At 46.0% G+C, this 15,622-nt stretch overlaps 2 protein-coding genes across 3 annotated transcripts in view; one reads left to right on the top strand and one right to left on the bottom strand.

Annotated features, from left to right (window-relative positions):
* RNF207 (ring finger protein 207) overlaps window positions 1-8,899 on the bottom strand; it is a 29,631-nt gene extending 20,732 nt beyond the window's left edge. Inside the window, exons 1-6 of the mRNA XM_018576522.1 lie at window positions 8,709-8,899; window positions 3,706-3,838; window positions 3,175-3,319; window positions 2,969-3,050; window positions 1,781-1,856; window positions 376-501 (exon numbers count right to left, since the gene is read on the bottom strand). Coding sequence (XP_018432024.1) covers window positions 376-501; window positions 1,781-1,856; window positions 2,969-3,050; window positions 3,175-3,319; window positions 3,706-3,838; window positions 8,709-8,899 — 753 coding nt within the window. The remainder of the gene's footprint in view (window positions 1-375; window positions 502-1,780; window positions 1,857-2,968; window positions 3,051-3,174; window positions 3,320-3,705; window positions 3,839-8,708) is intronic.
* A 5,715-nt stretch (window positions 8,900-14,614) lies between these two features.
* RPL22 (ribosomal protein L22) overlaps window positions 14,615-15,622 on the top strand; it is a 7,581-nt gene continuing 6,573 nt past the window's right edge. The window contains exon 1 of one of the 2 annotated variants that reach the window (XM_018552474.1): window positions 14,615-14,716. In XM_018552474.1, the coding sequence (XP_018407976.1) occupies window positions 14,705-14,716 (12 nt within the window). In that variant the 5' untranslated portion in view covers window positions 14,615-14,704. The remainder of the gene's footprint in view (window positions 14,717-15,622) is intronic. The other variant, XM_018552483.1, reaches the window with a different exon arrangement.

Here is a 15,622-nt window from a genome sequence, read left to right as displayed (position 1 = left end):
TATATATATATATATCAGTAAATACAAATTTCTAGAAAAACTGATATGCTGTTATAGTAGAATGATCTCTACAGAGATGCATGTCTCTGTAAATCAGCCCAGGAGTAGTTCCTAAATTTTAACAAATAGATTTGTGACATCCTGAAACTAAAATCCCCGTCCTTACAACCAATATTAGATGTTCAGTGCCACCTAGTGACAACGGATAAGCAACACAAACTGAATCAAATAGCTGTTACAGGTCTTGTGAGTTTCACCCTGGCCGGGAAATTAGAAGAGCTGCTATGTTTTTCTAGTCCATGGCTCCTATTTCTGGGTAATCCCAAAATCATTGGGATTATCCGGTAATAATAGCCCTGAGGAGTTCCAGAATACCTGCATGCTGCTGAAGAGCGTGTTGATTGACGTCTCCTCTTCCTCGGCGCTGTTGTGGACTTCTTCGATCATGGCCTTCAGAAGAACGATTGCCTCACGGGTTGAAGTCTGCAACTCCTTCACTGTCTATATTCAACACAAATGGATCCCATGAATAACAACAAAGCGTATGCTACAGTTCATAAAAGATTAGACAAGCAGTGATAGAACTTTGTGCAAATGTTTTATAAGCTTTTCTCCGTTAGGAATGTGCAAGAGACCCTCCAACATTACCCATGCATATATTTTTTTTAATGCATTTTCAAATGGAAGGTTTTTATTATTATTTTCACTATGTATTTAAAGCTTTTAAAGAACAAAAAAATATTGTTTAAATACATGTGTATTCTTACATTTCCAGTGAAATCTTAAACCAATCAATATTTAGGTCTATGACGGTAACCTCAAAATAGGGAATACATATATTGTTTACCAATACAGTGTATCCACTGTAAAAATTATCTTTTTTCATGTTGTATTGGTAAACAGTATATGTATATTCTATGTTGGGGTTCTATAATGGACCGAAACAGAGATTGGTTTAAAGAAGAACCGTGGCTATGAAAAGGTCTTTTTTTATTCATACCCCAAGATTTTCTAGCAGAGACCATGTGACCATTGCCTTGGCACTGGTGACGTGACCGAGCAAGGATGTGGAGTTTAGCTTGTTTCAGAAACATGTAAACATTTCTGGTCTGTCATTTTCACTTACAGGAGAACTATGAGCTGAGTGATTTCCACTCATGCTCATAGTTAGAGCCGATGTTTGACATCAAAACTGTCACACGTCGGCTCTATAGATCGGCAAGTGAGTGAACACATACCGTCGCTCGCTCACGTCCCGATCATCTCCCTGCAAAGGGTAGTGACTGTCGGTCACCGCTTCCCGCAGGGATTTCCCCTCTCTGATCCTCCAGCGCTGAGAAGGGGACGGGCACAGCTGGCTCTGCCTCTAGATAGGCAGAGCTCGCTGTCAATCAGCCAGCTGGGTGGCTCTCGACAGTATTGTCTGCGGTATTCTCAGTATATAGCTTGCCATAGCTTGCTATATACTGAGCTTTGGCTCACAGGAGGATGTTAGTATATGTCCTCCCATGACCCTGAAGAGAATTATGGGATAAAAAGAGTAACCCATAGTTCTCTTTTAATGAAATGTATATAAACATCCTTTTCACTGTTTAGGTCTACTGAAAGGATCTGAATGGAAAAAGAGGGCCCTTCCCTTGTACAGGCTGCTTACCCGATCATGAGAGCCAACACTAGACAGCTTTATAGAAGGGATGGGGTTAGCAGCCCCTCCCCAACCCTTCTATATAGCTGTATGGTTTTCTTGTTCTGGTAATGCTAACTGAACCCTCTGACTTACCATAACAGCCTGATCCAGCTTTTCACATCCTAGTACATAAGCCGTCTCAATATCGATGCAGTGAGCGCGGCTTTCCCTGCGGAACATAAACACGCTGACTATTAAACATATCGATAATATTTAACCAGACCTCCATATCTAGTGTTATAAAATGAGAGATATTTACATCAGACCTGTAAAGCCCAACTGAACGTTTACATTAAATCAGCTCAATACGTTCCATCTGCATCAATACAAAAGGTGCACAAAGTCCTACAGTTGGTTTGCTTTTTAAAGCATCCACAGCCTGAGCGGAAAACCCTGTGCCCTGCCAGCATACTGTAGAGTGGGACCCTTGCTCTATGTGTGGAAGCAGCGGTCCCTCTGCAGAGGTCCAACACAACCCCTCCTGAGTCAGAGGTAAAGATGTGCAATCAACAAAGCTCAAGATCCCTGCTAATTGGAAAACTGTAGCTCTGACTAAGCAGGTGTTGAACCAATGCAGACAGACCACAGCTTCCAAAAAATGAACTGTAAGCCTTTGCATACCTATTCATTTGATGCTCCTGGAATGTATTCAGCTAATTTACATGGAAAGTTCAATTGGGCTTTAGGCTCTGCAGCTGCCACAACAGCGATCTTGGTAAGTCCATATCTTGCTATTGTCACCCCAACCCTATTTTAAATCTTTGCCTAGATCAGGAAATGGCTTGATCCCACGCTGAGTCTTAATTGCAGTCCATAACCGCAGTGCAGAGATCTCCCTTTCCCCCACCATAACAGTCAGGGTTAAGCTATAAGCTAAACTTGATTTGGAGCTTTGTGTAGACTTCTAAGAAAAATAGTAAGCGAATCACAAAAGCAGGAAACTGGATTCCGAGCTCCCAGATGTCCCTTATTTGGAGGGACTGTCCATCTGATGGAAACAAATCTCACTCTCCCTCTTATTCTCATCAGTTGTCCCTCTTTTTGGTCTAATGTACAGATATCTATGGGGAAAAAAACACTTCACTAAACCTTTCATCCAACCTGTAAATTATTGCATCAGTTACTTTGAAAATCCAGTATGAAGGGAATGCAGTGGTAAAAAAAGCACTTGTTGGATGAACCAATCATTTTTTACTATTAATTCCTCCTGGAAACTGGGGGCGTGTAAAAGTGGAGTTTTCCTTTAAGAGCTGGAACAATATCATAAAAGCCATCACTCACACTTGCATGTCACGGAAACAGTTGATGCACAACATTGACTTCTTCTCCGTAGAAAACATGATATAGGGCTCCTCGTGTAATGCTGAGAAGAAAAAGTGAGAAGGCAATGTCAAATATTATATCTATAAGTAAAATATGTATTTTTAAATGTCATCTTGTAATACGAACATCCCTACTTTGATTTTCTGCAATGAGATGACACTTACGGCACTTCTTGTGGATGTCCTTGGCACGTTTGGCCAGAGTTACAATCTCATGGCGGGAGAACATTTTGGCTTTGTGCGTTTCGTCTCGGCACTTAACACACAATGGCTGATTGCAGGTATTGCAATAATACATAAGATCTCCGTCCTAGAATGAAAGGTGAAAAAAAGGGACAAAATAATGATAAGGGTGTGAGGGAACAGTGTGACCATTGGGGAGATGACTATATGACTATAGGTACAGTGGTGGTGGTGGTGGGGGGGGGATTTATCAAAACTGGAGCAGATAGAATCTGCTATCGTTATTGCCCATCGTAGCCAATCTGCTTCTCTTTTCAGATTTCAATTTTTCTGCTCCAGTTTTGATAAATTCCCTCCTTTGTGTCTATGTATATGTCATGGTGAAGTCAGAGTGTGGATGCGGGAGCCCCTGCAATACGGTGCCCTGTGTGATGGCATTGATCACATATCGGTAAAGTAAGCCGCGTATGTCAGTGCTAAGTGAATATTTTGTATCGTGCCCTGTGTAGTCACCTGTTTCTTGCATTCCAGGTCACAGTTGGCACACTGTATGACTTCTTCAGGGTCAGCTGAACTGTCCACCAGGAACTTAAGTAGCCGGTCCACAGGAGGTAGTCCATTATTCCCCTTTACAATGGACTGTTGTCTGCAAGAAAAATAGAAACATATATGTGAATGTCTTTGAGAACTGCTGTAAAGTAAAGATTACATTATAATTGGCAGTCATTATTAAAGCTGAACTCCGGGCAAAAAGCTAAATACATGGTTGAAGCAAACAACACACGTGGACTGCGTTTCCTACCAAGACATTTGTAATTCTCTTCAGGAACTCCCTGATGAAAGTTGGCTTTAGATGAGGGTTAGGGTGACAGCTGGGTCAGGATGAGGGTTAGGAAGAGGGTTGGGATGACAGTTGGGTTGAGATGGCAGTTGGGTCTGGATGAGGGTTGGGAAAACAGCTGGGTAGGGATGAAGGTTGAGATGACAGTTGGGTCGGGATGAGGATTGGGATAACAGCTGGGACAGCTTGAGGGTTAGGATAACAGTTAGGTTCGGATGATGATTAGGATCACAGTGGTCCAGATGAGGGATGGGATGAGAGTTGGGTTGGGTTGACAGTTGGGATTACAGTTGGGTCGGCATGAAGGTTGGGATGTTGGGATGAGGATCACAGTTGGGTCCAGATGAGGGTTGGCATGACAGTTGGGTTGACAAATGGGTCAGGATGAGGGTTGGGATGACAGCTGGATCAGGATGAAGGAGGGATTGACATTTGAGTGGGGATGAGGGTTAGGATGACATTTGGGTTTGGATGATTGTCGAGATAAAGGTCTGGATGACAGTTGAGTTGGGATGAGGGTTGGGATGAGTTCTAGAATGATAGTTGGGTTGGGATGACAGTTTGGTTGGGATGAGCATTGGGATAACAGCTGGGACAGCTTGAGGGTTAGGATAACAGTTAGGTTCGGATGATGATTAGGATCACAGTGGTCCAGATGAGGGATGGGATGAGAGTTGGGTTGGGTTGACAGTTGGGATTACAGTTGGGTCGGCATGAAGGTTGGGATAACAGTTAGGTTGAAATGAGGATCACAGTTGGGTCCAGATGAGGGTTGGGATGACAGTTGGGTTGGGTTGACAAATGGGTCAGGACGAGGGTTGGCATGACAGCTGGATGAGGATGAAGGAAGGATTGACATTTGAGTGGGGATGAGGGTTAGGATGACATTTGGGTTGGGATGAGTGCTGGAATAAAGGTCTGGATGACAGTTTAGTTGGGATGAGGATTGGAATTAGGGCTAGAATGATAGTTGGGTTGGGATAAGGGTTGGGATGACAGTTTGGTTGGGATGAGGGATGGGATGACAGTTGGATTGGCATGAAGGTTGGGATGACAGCTGGATTGGCGTGAAGGTTCAAATGACAGCTGGATTGGGATAAATTTCGGATGACAGTTGGGTCGAGATAAGGGTTAGGCTCACAGTTGGGTTAGAGTACTTGTCAGTCAAACTATCACAGGAAATGGCCTGGAAAGGCAGAGTGGTATTGAGGTGATTAATGAAAGCTGCAGATATAAAAACAATGAAAACAGCCTTTGAAATCACATTAACATATTAAAGCTTCTATGAGGTTTTGGCGACTGGGGTTTACATCTCCTTTAATTTAAAATGTAGACACTATCAGCACCTTCCAGCATGAGAGCAACACATCTCAGGACAATAGCAGTGACGGGTCCCTGTTATCAGTTCCTGTCTAGTATCCCAGCAGCCTTTGTCCCACATTCTGTCTGAGCTAAAAGTAGAAGCACTTGTTCTGCAGCTGTCCAGAGCTAAAGCCTTTCTGATCAGCTAGATTGTGTTATGTACGTGCAGGCAGAGCTACACACAGCAACGAGTGTCTGTATATTCTCAACATCCTGTGACCTCTATATAACCCGCTGACTATACCAACACTTTAATCCATGCAATCTCTGGTTTTAGTCGCCATCGAATGATCTGCCTTCCAATATAATACAAATTATACAAAAGTATACCAATAGGGGAAGGTGCTCATCCTTGCTTGTGTTCATCCAATAAAAAACTGCAAACATTCATATAGATCTATTATATATTTGCTTTTATTCCATGTATAAGAGCTGGACTGGCTATTTGCCTCCCAGGCTACTTTTATTCTGCTTCCCAGGGGCCCTTTTGTGGTTGCCCCATCAGGATTTAATTTTCCAAAGTACAATAAAACAATAAAATAGCACATGATGCACAATCAGTATAGCATACAATTGCATTACAGTTTCTTCCACATTAGCATAATCAAGTAGTAGGAGGGGATCACTAGAGGTCATACACACAATATATAATAGTTCTGGCGCGGGTGTATCTTTTGAGGGCTCAAGGGCAGGGCCGGTGCAATGATTTTTGTGTACACAGGTGAAGTTGCATTTTTCAATCCCTCCAGGTCATAGCAGAGCACACACATCCACGCAGCACGGAGGGCATCCACCCAGCTCTGTCACTTGCTCTGCTTTGCGATCATACAGCGCTCTGCTGTCAGTGCTGAGATGCAGGGCCAGTGGTAGGAGTTTTGCAGCAGAGGACCTGCTCAAGGGGCAGCTGCTTTGGGCCCCACAACAATGACTGGGCCCTGGGCATCTGCCCCATTTGCCCTGTGTTAAAGACGGCCCTGTGCCCCATTCTATGTAACGCATACATATAGTGGCCAAAAAAACTGAACCCCACCCTTGCTGCATCAGTGGCCAAGCCCATGTCTTGTATTTGCCTTGATATGTCGAAATACATTAACAGAGAAATGCAAATTACTTTGCGTGTGAGTGGATAACGGAGAGTGAGTTAAAAGTGCACATTAAGGTGCTGAGTGAGGTGTGATCATAGGATGGTGGGCTATGCATCGTCCTGACTGAAAAGGTCTTTGACTTTTCAAAGGCTGCAATCATGATGGTGTACAATGAATGGACCAGAACACAAGGCTCTTCATTAAAAGTACAGGCAATGCCTAACTCAATGACAATTAGCTTGCTAAAACACTGTGGGGTCTATTTATAAATCTTCTGTCCTGGCCTTACGCTGGGCGAATGCTGCTCACACAGCAATCCCGCAACTAGATGGAGGTGAGGAGCAAAGGAATTTCTATATTCCTCGGCTCCATCTAGTGGCGAGATTGGCATGCAAATGGCTGGGCAGAGGAATCATAAATAGACCCCTATGTGTTATAAACAAACAACAATTTTTAATAAGATACATTTTCCACTTAGTTTGTATCCTTTGTTACATCGCACTGCTGCATGCACTCCAGCCATGGCTACATGACATTTCTCGGGGCTGGTTTCCTGATGGTGACAACAGTGGACCATGTGTGACAGGGTTACACCACAGGACCACAACTGGGAGAGAGGCACAGAGACTTTATCAGATTTTAGTGATTGGATTTGCATGTACTCTAAAACATTGACTAGATGAGAGGAGGCCCTGGGAGATAATCGTGGGAGAGACAGTAAATTGTAGGTAGCCATCATAGTGGCAAATGGGCAGGGCATGATGAAATTAATGAATAAGTCCCCCCTCACATCCAGGAGTGCCCAGCAGAGACCTCCCTTACATCCAGGAGTGCCAAGCAGAGTCCTCCCTTACATCCAGAAGTGCCCAGCAGAGTCCTCCCTTACATTCAGAAGTGCCCAGCAGAGCCTTCCCTAACATCCAGAGGAGCCCAGCAGAGTTCTCTTTTACATCCAAGGGTGCCCAGCAGAGTCCTCCCTTACATCCAAGGGTGCCCAGCAGCGCCCTCCCTAACATCCAGAGGTGCCCAGCAGAGTCCTCCCTTACATTCAGAGGTCCCCAGCAGAGTCTTCCCTAACATCCAGATTTGCCCAGCAGAGTCCTCTCTTACATCCAAGGGTGCCCAGCAGAGTCCTCCCTTACATCCAACCAGCATCACCCTCCCTAACCTCCAGAGGTGCCCAGCAGAGTCCTCCCTTACATCCAACCAGCAGCACCCTCCCTAACATCCAGAGGTGCCCAGCAGAGACCTCCCTTTCATCCAGAAGTGCCCAGCTGAAAACGTCTGAAAGCATTTGAAGAAACATGAGTACTGGACTGTTATTAAGAACAAAATGTTGTCCAATGCTGGACCACCCTGGCGTTTCTATACGTAGGAAACATTAGGGACATGAGGTCACAGGAAGGGAGAGCTGACCAGTGAGAGCTGCGGGGACCCAGGAGATCGACACTTCTGGAAATGTTGGTTTCCCAGTGGACTCTGCAACGTAGCAGTGTTAAGCAGTACCGCGGGCAGGAAAGGTAAGTGTGTACTACTTTTTTACAGGTATGTGCTTGGATTTCATAAAGTGACAGAATCTCAGGATGGTAGTTATCTGCCATAGCCAATGCTAGCATTCATTGCCGGAGGCTGCTAACACCCACTGTCAGCTCTGCTCTACTGTATCTGAGAACTTGGTAACCTCAGTCTCAATAGGAGGCTTGGCTGTGTGCTCTTCAAATCAGGGGCAGGCAACCTCAGCACTCCAGCTGTGCTGAAACTGCAAACCCCATCATCCATCTGACTCTGGAAATCATGCCTATGGCTGCCAGAGTCTTGCAATGCATCACTGGACTTGAATTTCCACAACAGCTGGAGTGCCGAGGTTGCCCACTCTTGCTTTACAGCAAATGTTTTATGGTGTAATAAATACGGAGGATGCCATTGCTGACTACCTTCTGAAAAAGCTAGCTGCCAGGCTGTTATGCTGTCTCCCCTGGCTTCAATGCTCATTGCGTCATCAACCAGCACAGGTATGAAGATCCGAAGTCAGAAAGGAGACAGAAATCCTCATCTACATACATGTTCTGAGTCAGTGATTCAACGTATTGCGGCAAGAGGGGGTCAGTATGACAACCAATCAACATGCATTTGCAGAAGCCCGTGTCAAATTTCCTTTAACTGTCCCGAAATCAGGTAAAGAACTCTCTACATCTAGGTCTGTACAGATTGTAATGGAAAACACTTACCCGCAGAGAGGACAGGTAAGTCGGTTGTCCACAGTCCTGCCCCGGAGACAGCTGGCACAGAAGCTGTGGTAACAGTCCAGCAGGCACGGATGTTCATACTGCTCGTGGCACAGGTAACACGCCAGCGGGTGGCAGCTGGCCTTGTCGAGATCATGCAGATTTTCCAGGGGTGAGAATATCCCTCCAGACATCTCTGTGAACACAGTATGTAAGAACGTTATATAAGACAACACTATAGACACACCGGGGCCTATGAAAAAAGGGGTTCCATATATGAGACAAACCAAATGGGATTCCATATATGAGGAGTAGATGCCCCTGTGTGTTTGTGCAGACACACACAGATTACTAGCACACACAAGGGTCTCTCCATAGGACCCTGCAAGGGAAAGGAGCCACCCTAAAACAGGATATCAGTGCCAGTGCTCAGGGGACCAGCTGATCCTGCAGGAAACTAAAACTTTTAAACATTAAGGAACAGCATCTGTTTTAAGTATCGATATTATAGAATGGAGGCAGCTTCTTAATGTTTAATGCTTTTAGTTTCCTGCAGAATCAGTTGATCCCTTGAGCACTGGCTCTGATATTCTGTTGTAGGGTGTTTCTCTTTCAGAGCCTATGGAGCCACCCCTGTGTGTGTGCTAGTAGGCTGTGTTTATCTCTAGTATAGATACTCTACATGTTGTTTAATTTTTTAAACACATCTGAAATGGATCACCCTGGATCTGTTACAGATGTTTGCAGTGGAGAGTTCTCTTTATTACACTTACCTGCTCTGTTCCCTTCCACCAATGTTCCTCTCTGTCCCTGCCTGCTCTGTTGCAAACACCATTTAAATGTAACTCCACTTTTGTTGAGAAAAAGAAACGACCCCCTCTGGGCGTATTGCAAAAATTTTAACAAGTTGTGTTGCACATTCCTGCCTTGTTCTCTTCCGAAGAAAGAGCAGTTTGTCTCACCATGTCCTTTCCAGACTGATTCCTGGCTGGGTGGGTTGGGTTCATTATATTAATTGCAAGAACTTGCGCTAATGGAAATTTGGAAATAATAAAATATATATGATAATAAAAATTATATTAAAAAAATGATATTAAAAATAATAAAATATGTGTTAAAATAAAATTGATAAATAGTGAAGGATAGTTGTTCTAAAAGGGTATGGGAAGCGGCTGGACTAAAGGCACTCAGCCCTTAATAGGATGTGTATTCTTAGAATGTACAGCGCTAGCCCTCCTTTAGACAGAGATGTAAGAAATCAAACGTTTTTAAGATCAGGGTTTGAGGTGGGCAATTAAAGCTAAAAAATCAAACATTCAGTGCAGGGGTGTATCGCAAAGGCTCAAAAATGTAGATTAAATCTATGTGAATGGTTGTGTATAACGAGTGATCAAAAGATGTATGAAATGTATCTAATAAATGTTTAAAAAACTGTGAATAATTGTATCAGGTGTGAATAAATATATTAAATGGTGAATAAACAATGTGTAACCATTTAAATAAACTGAAATAATATAAAATAAACTTCTATCAATGTATCCGTGAATAGTCCAAATCTTTTGTAGTTTTTCAAGTCTTTAAAAGTCCATAAATGTAAGACACTTCCACAACGAAAATTCAGTGCAATAATGTGTTCAACGAAATTCCTGCCTTGTTTTCTTCCGAAGAAAGAGCAGTTTGTCTCACCATGTCCTTTCCAGACTGATTCCTGGCTGGGTGGGTTGGGTTCATTATAACCACCTGGTGCATGTTCAGTGTTCTCATGAGGAAAGCTGCAGTGTCTGCATCCCCTTGGAAGTAGTTAAAGGAGAACTATGAGGCGAGTGAAAATCACTCCTCCTCATAGTTCTAGCCGACCTGTGACAATGAGACTGTCACAGGTCGGCTCAATAGATCGGGAGGTGAGCGAACACATACCGGCGATCGCTCACTTCTCGATCCTGTCCCTGCAGACAGCGGTGACTGTCACTCACGGCTCCCTGCAGGGATTCCCCCCTCCCCTGTCCGATCCTCCAGTGCTGACTGGCGGAACGGACGGGGGAGGGTACAGCTGGCTCTGCCTCTAGATATGCAGAGCCAGCTGTCACTCACGCAGCTGGGTGGATCCAGACAGTAATGTCGGGATCCGTTCCGGCTGTGGCGTCTCAGTATATACTGAGCTTTGGGTGACCGGAGGACGCTAGTTTGTGTCCTCCCATTACCCTTAGGAGAACTATGGGGAAAAGCCCTAACCCCATAGTTCACCTTTACCCCATAGGGAGTATATAGCCAAAAATAGAACCCAGTATGAAAAGTGGGACTCCCTGGTAATGGTCACAATAAATGTTCATACCTGGGAACTAACGTGCACATATTTCACCGATGAAGTTCCTGAGAGGTCTAAAAGATAGATTAAAGAGGAACTCTAGGAATCTAAAAATGTAACCTTTGCAGTGGGGCTGCCCCCACACTGTAAAGATTTAAAGGAGAACTATGAGGTGAGTGCTTTTCACTCACCTCATAGTTCTAGCCGACCTGTGACAATGAGACTGTCACAGGTCGGCTCAGTAGATCGGGAAGTGAGCGAACACATACCGACGTTCGCTCACCTCTCGATCCTGTCACGGCTCTCTGCCGTGACAGGGGAGGGGCTGGATTCCCCCCTCCCCGCTCCGATCCGCCAGCGCTGACTGGCGGAACGGACGGGGGCGGGTACAGCTGGCTCTGCCTCTAGATAGGCAGAGCCAGCTGTCAGTCATGCAGCTGGGCGGATCCCGGCACAATTGTCGGGATCCGCTTCAGCTGCAGCGTCTCAGTATACCGCAAGCTACAGCTCGCGATATACTGAGCCTAGGGTGACGGGAGGACGCTAGTTTGTGTCCTCCCGTTAGCCTAAGGAGAACTATGGGTAAAAGCCTTAACCCCATAGTTCTCCTTTAACCGCTCATCTTGGTCCTGGGGGCTCAAATAAAATAATTATACTCACTTGATCCTCGATCCCGCCTTGTTGCCCATTTCCCCCTCAGCCTCTTCTCCCCCAAACCTCCGGCGGTCTAAGCTTCGCTGATGTCATCACATCAAATGCAATCCATTCACCTGCATTAGACGTGAGGATGCCGAGGGGCATATCACAGCCAGAACGGAGAGGCGAGTGCTGACCACTGCTGGACAGAGGATCAGGTGAGCATATCTTTTTTATTTGCACCCCTAGAGAAAAAATGGACAGTTAATCCTTGCAGTGGGGGGTTGGGGGTTGCCCCCCTGCAAGGGTTAATTTGTAAAAATCCTGGAGTTCTTCTTTAATATATCCAGCCCTCTGGAAGAAAAAAAATGAGCAGTTAACCCTTGCAGTACGGGGGTAGCCGCACTGCAAGGGCTAACTTTTTAAATGACTGGACGTCTGCTTAAACTCTCTGGCAGAACTCAAACACTTAGGGGCTGATCAATATATCTTCCACCCATATGCTGTTCACACGGTACTACCGCCACTAGATGGCACTGAGGAATTCCTATGCTCCTTAGCACCATCTATTGGCTGTAGTGCTGTGCAAACGGTATCAGATTGATAAATCAGCCGCTAAAAAAACAATTTTGGACAGAGTGATCCTTTAAAATCAGTAAGTGTGTGACAAGCCTAGCACCAAGCGTGGCGGGAGTCAAAAACACTACATGGAATCCAGAGGGCACTAGAATTTTGTTACATGAATATAAGAAAGAATAAGGAGCTGAGGCTGCAGCTGTTCAGATCTTCCCCACTAAGTCCTCTGTATAAAGTTATTCTTAGACCCAACTGTTCATGGGAATGATGATTTTAAGAATATATATGAAAGAGAAACTGTCTGTGTTGCTGATCGCTACCAATCAAAGGTATAGTTGTAAATTGCACTTGATCAATAACTGGCACTTGGTGGGTATGGGCTGTACAGAGACTTCATCTTCAGTCCTCTTTGCTACAATGTACCCGGCAGTCACTGCTCTGCCACAATATAAAGATACAAAAAGAATCCAGACAAGAAACAGAGAATAAGTTTGCCCCGGACTCAGTGAAAGGACTGAACTTACCGTGTTAGACCGGCTCTTTGATGGATAGTGGCGGTGCCCCCCTGGCAGTCACGGCTTGCGCTTGTTGTGTAGAGAGGAATGACAGAAATGTGTTTGCTTTTCCCAGGGCAGGATACATGACCGTGACGTGTGGACAGTATCTACAGTGACAACGCTCTGCCAGGTCCAAATATCTTCCAATGACAAGCTGCTGGGTGCAGCGTGAGATCTCTGAAATAGACGCCACTTAAAGAGGCAATGATGGCTCACTTGCTAAGGAAAAAGCAACATATAATCATGGTACCTAGGGACGCACCGATACCATTTTTTCCAGACCAAGTACAGATACCAATACTGTTCCTTCATGGAGAACTATGGGGTCAGGGCTTTTCCCCATAGTTCTCCTAAGGGTAACGGGAGGACACAAACTAGCTTTCTCCCATGAACCAAAGCTCAGTGTACCGCGAAAGTATAGAAAGCCACAGCTCGCGGTATACTGGGACGCCGCAGCCTGAACGGATCCCGACAATGCTGTCTGGATCCACCCAGCTGCGTGAGCGACAGCTTGCTCTGCCTATCTAGAGGCAGAGCCAGCTGTACCCGCCCCCTACCCATCCGTTCCGCCAGTCAGTGGGAAGGGATTGGTAGAAGGGACATTGGATGGAAGCCAGTGGAAAGATTGTAGAAAGGAACATGGGATGGCAGAGAGGGGCATGAAATGGAAGCCAGTGGAGGGATTGGCAAAGAGGGGCAGGATATGGAAGCCAGTGGAGGGATTAGCAGGAGATGGAAGCCAGTGGAGGGATTGGCAGAGAGGGGCAGTGGATAGAAGCCAGCGGGCGGATTGGCAGAGGGGTGGGAGATGGAAGCCAGTGGAGGGATTGGTAGAGAGGGGTGGGGGATAGAAGCCAGGAGGATGGAAGCCAATGGAGGGATTGGCAGAGAGGGAGAGGATAGAAGCCAGTGAAGAGATTGGCAGAGAGGGGCATGGGATGGAAGCCAGAGGAGAGATTGGTAGGGAGGGGCATGGGATGGAAGCCAGTGGAGGGATTGGTGGGGAGGGGCATGGGATGGAAGCCAGTGGAGGGATTGGCAGAGAGGGGCATGGGATGGAAGCCAATAGAGAGATTGGCAGAGAGGGCCGGGGGATGGAAGCCATGGGGGGGATAGGCAGAGAGGGGCGTAGAATTGAGGCTAGTGGAGAGATTGGCAGAGAGGGCCGAGGAATGGAAGATAACTAAATGTAAAGGGCTGATGTATCAACTTTCCGCCCAGCGTATAGTGAATGCCGTTCATACAGCTGCCACTAGATAGTGCCGAGGAGCATAGGACATTTCTGTGTTCCTCAACTCCATCTGGTGGCTGGAATGCCGTGCAAATGGCATAGCTGGGCAGAAGGTATATACTATACATCAGCCCTGAGGTGTATTTAAGCCCAAGAAAAAAGCAGTTTATGTGGTGGCTGCATTAGCTTCCCTTTTTAGTTTTTTTCCTTTATTTAAATAAAATTAAAATGATATATCTATATATCCAAGGTGGGTTTTGTGAGGACTCCAATTCTTGCATGGAGCTCTCTATCTCCCATTGCATAACATACCCACATATATGCATGAGCCCAAAAAGTAAACGATGAACACCAATAAAGTAAATGACAACTATAATAATAATCACAATAATAACAATCTTAAAAGTAGTGAAAACATGAACAGAACATGTCCAGAAATATGGGACAGCTGCCATTTTTTCCAGCAGTCCTCTTCTTGTTCCCCTCCTGTACAGGGCAGAGTGCCTACAGGGCGCAGCGCCCACGTGTAGAACACAGATCCATCGATCAGCTCCGCGCTCGACGGCTCAGCCTTGGGCTGCTCAGCCGACGCATGCGCAGTGGCGTCCGCTCGCATGACGCGTGCGTGAAGGCCTCTTCCTTACATAGCGCATGCGCGGAAGCCTCCTCTTCCTTTCAGCCATCTGAGGTCGCCATGGCTCCCCAGGTGTGTATCGTGCTCCTCGTATTATGGGGTGTTGGGGGCGCCGGGAAGGCTCTGGGTCCGGCTTGGCCGCCTCGCCTTCCTCCTCGGAAAGTACAGGGGGCGGTCCCGGGTGCTCCGGCTGTTTCAGACGGCTGTACTGCTGGGGGGGGAGGCAGAGCGGTGTGAGGATTGCGGCCTGCTGGCCTGGGCGGATGGAGCTGCGGCCTCTATGGCACACGGGCCCGGCGTATGGGTCCACTGTGGTAGCCGTCCATAGACTTTCTGTTCTTGGCAGATGGACCTGATGATAATAGTGGGTGTCGTGTGTGAGGAGAGGAGTGCAGGAGACATTCCCGGGGTATAAGCCGGGACCGCGTCCTCACACGTGACCAATAATAGGAGTGGGAGAAGCTGATGGGCTGTTGCACGGAGTATAGGGAATGCTTCTGTCATGCAAGTCATAGTGAGGGATCAGTCACACCTCAGCACCAATCATCACATTAACATATAGGAAACCATTATCTTCTATGTGAATTGCTTACAGCACATCACTATGATGCATACAAATGCAGTGAGGGGGGGGGGATCTATCAAATCTGGAGCAGTTGCACATGGCAACCAATCAGCTTTTATCTTTCATTTGCAAAGTTTAACTGGAGAGAGAAGCTGGTTACTATGGGCAACCGATCCAGATTCTGTCTGCTCCAGTTTCGATAGATTGACTCCCGCGTCCTGTTTAGGGTTGACATCACTTTTGTGGAGTCCTGCACATTGTCTGGTTCTAAACTACTTAACCAGAGATCAGATCATAACACAAAGGCTCATCATTCTGTAGTCTGATGTGAGTACCGAGAGAGCGCTTTAATGATTGTCAGCTGTCATGTGCGGGGACCCTCCTGACCGTCTTGAATTGTAATAGGACTGTAC

This window comes from Nanorana parkeri, unplaced genomic scaffold (genome assembly GCF_000935625.1).
Source record: "Nanorana parkeri isolate BGI_ZX_2015 unplaced genomic scaffold, ASM93562v1 scaffold5, whole genome shotgun sequence".
Taxonomy (NCBI): domain Eukaryota; kingdom Metazoa; phylum Chordata; class Amphibia; order Anura; family Dicroglossidae; genus Nanorana; species Nanorana parkeri.
The sequence above is the reverse complement of the archived record's forward strand: the minus strand, read 5'-3'. Positions and strand labels throughout refer to the sequence as shown.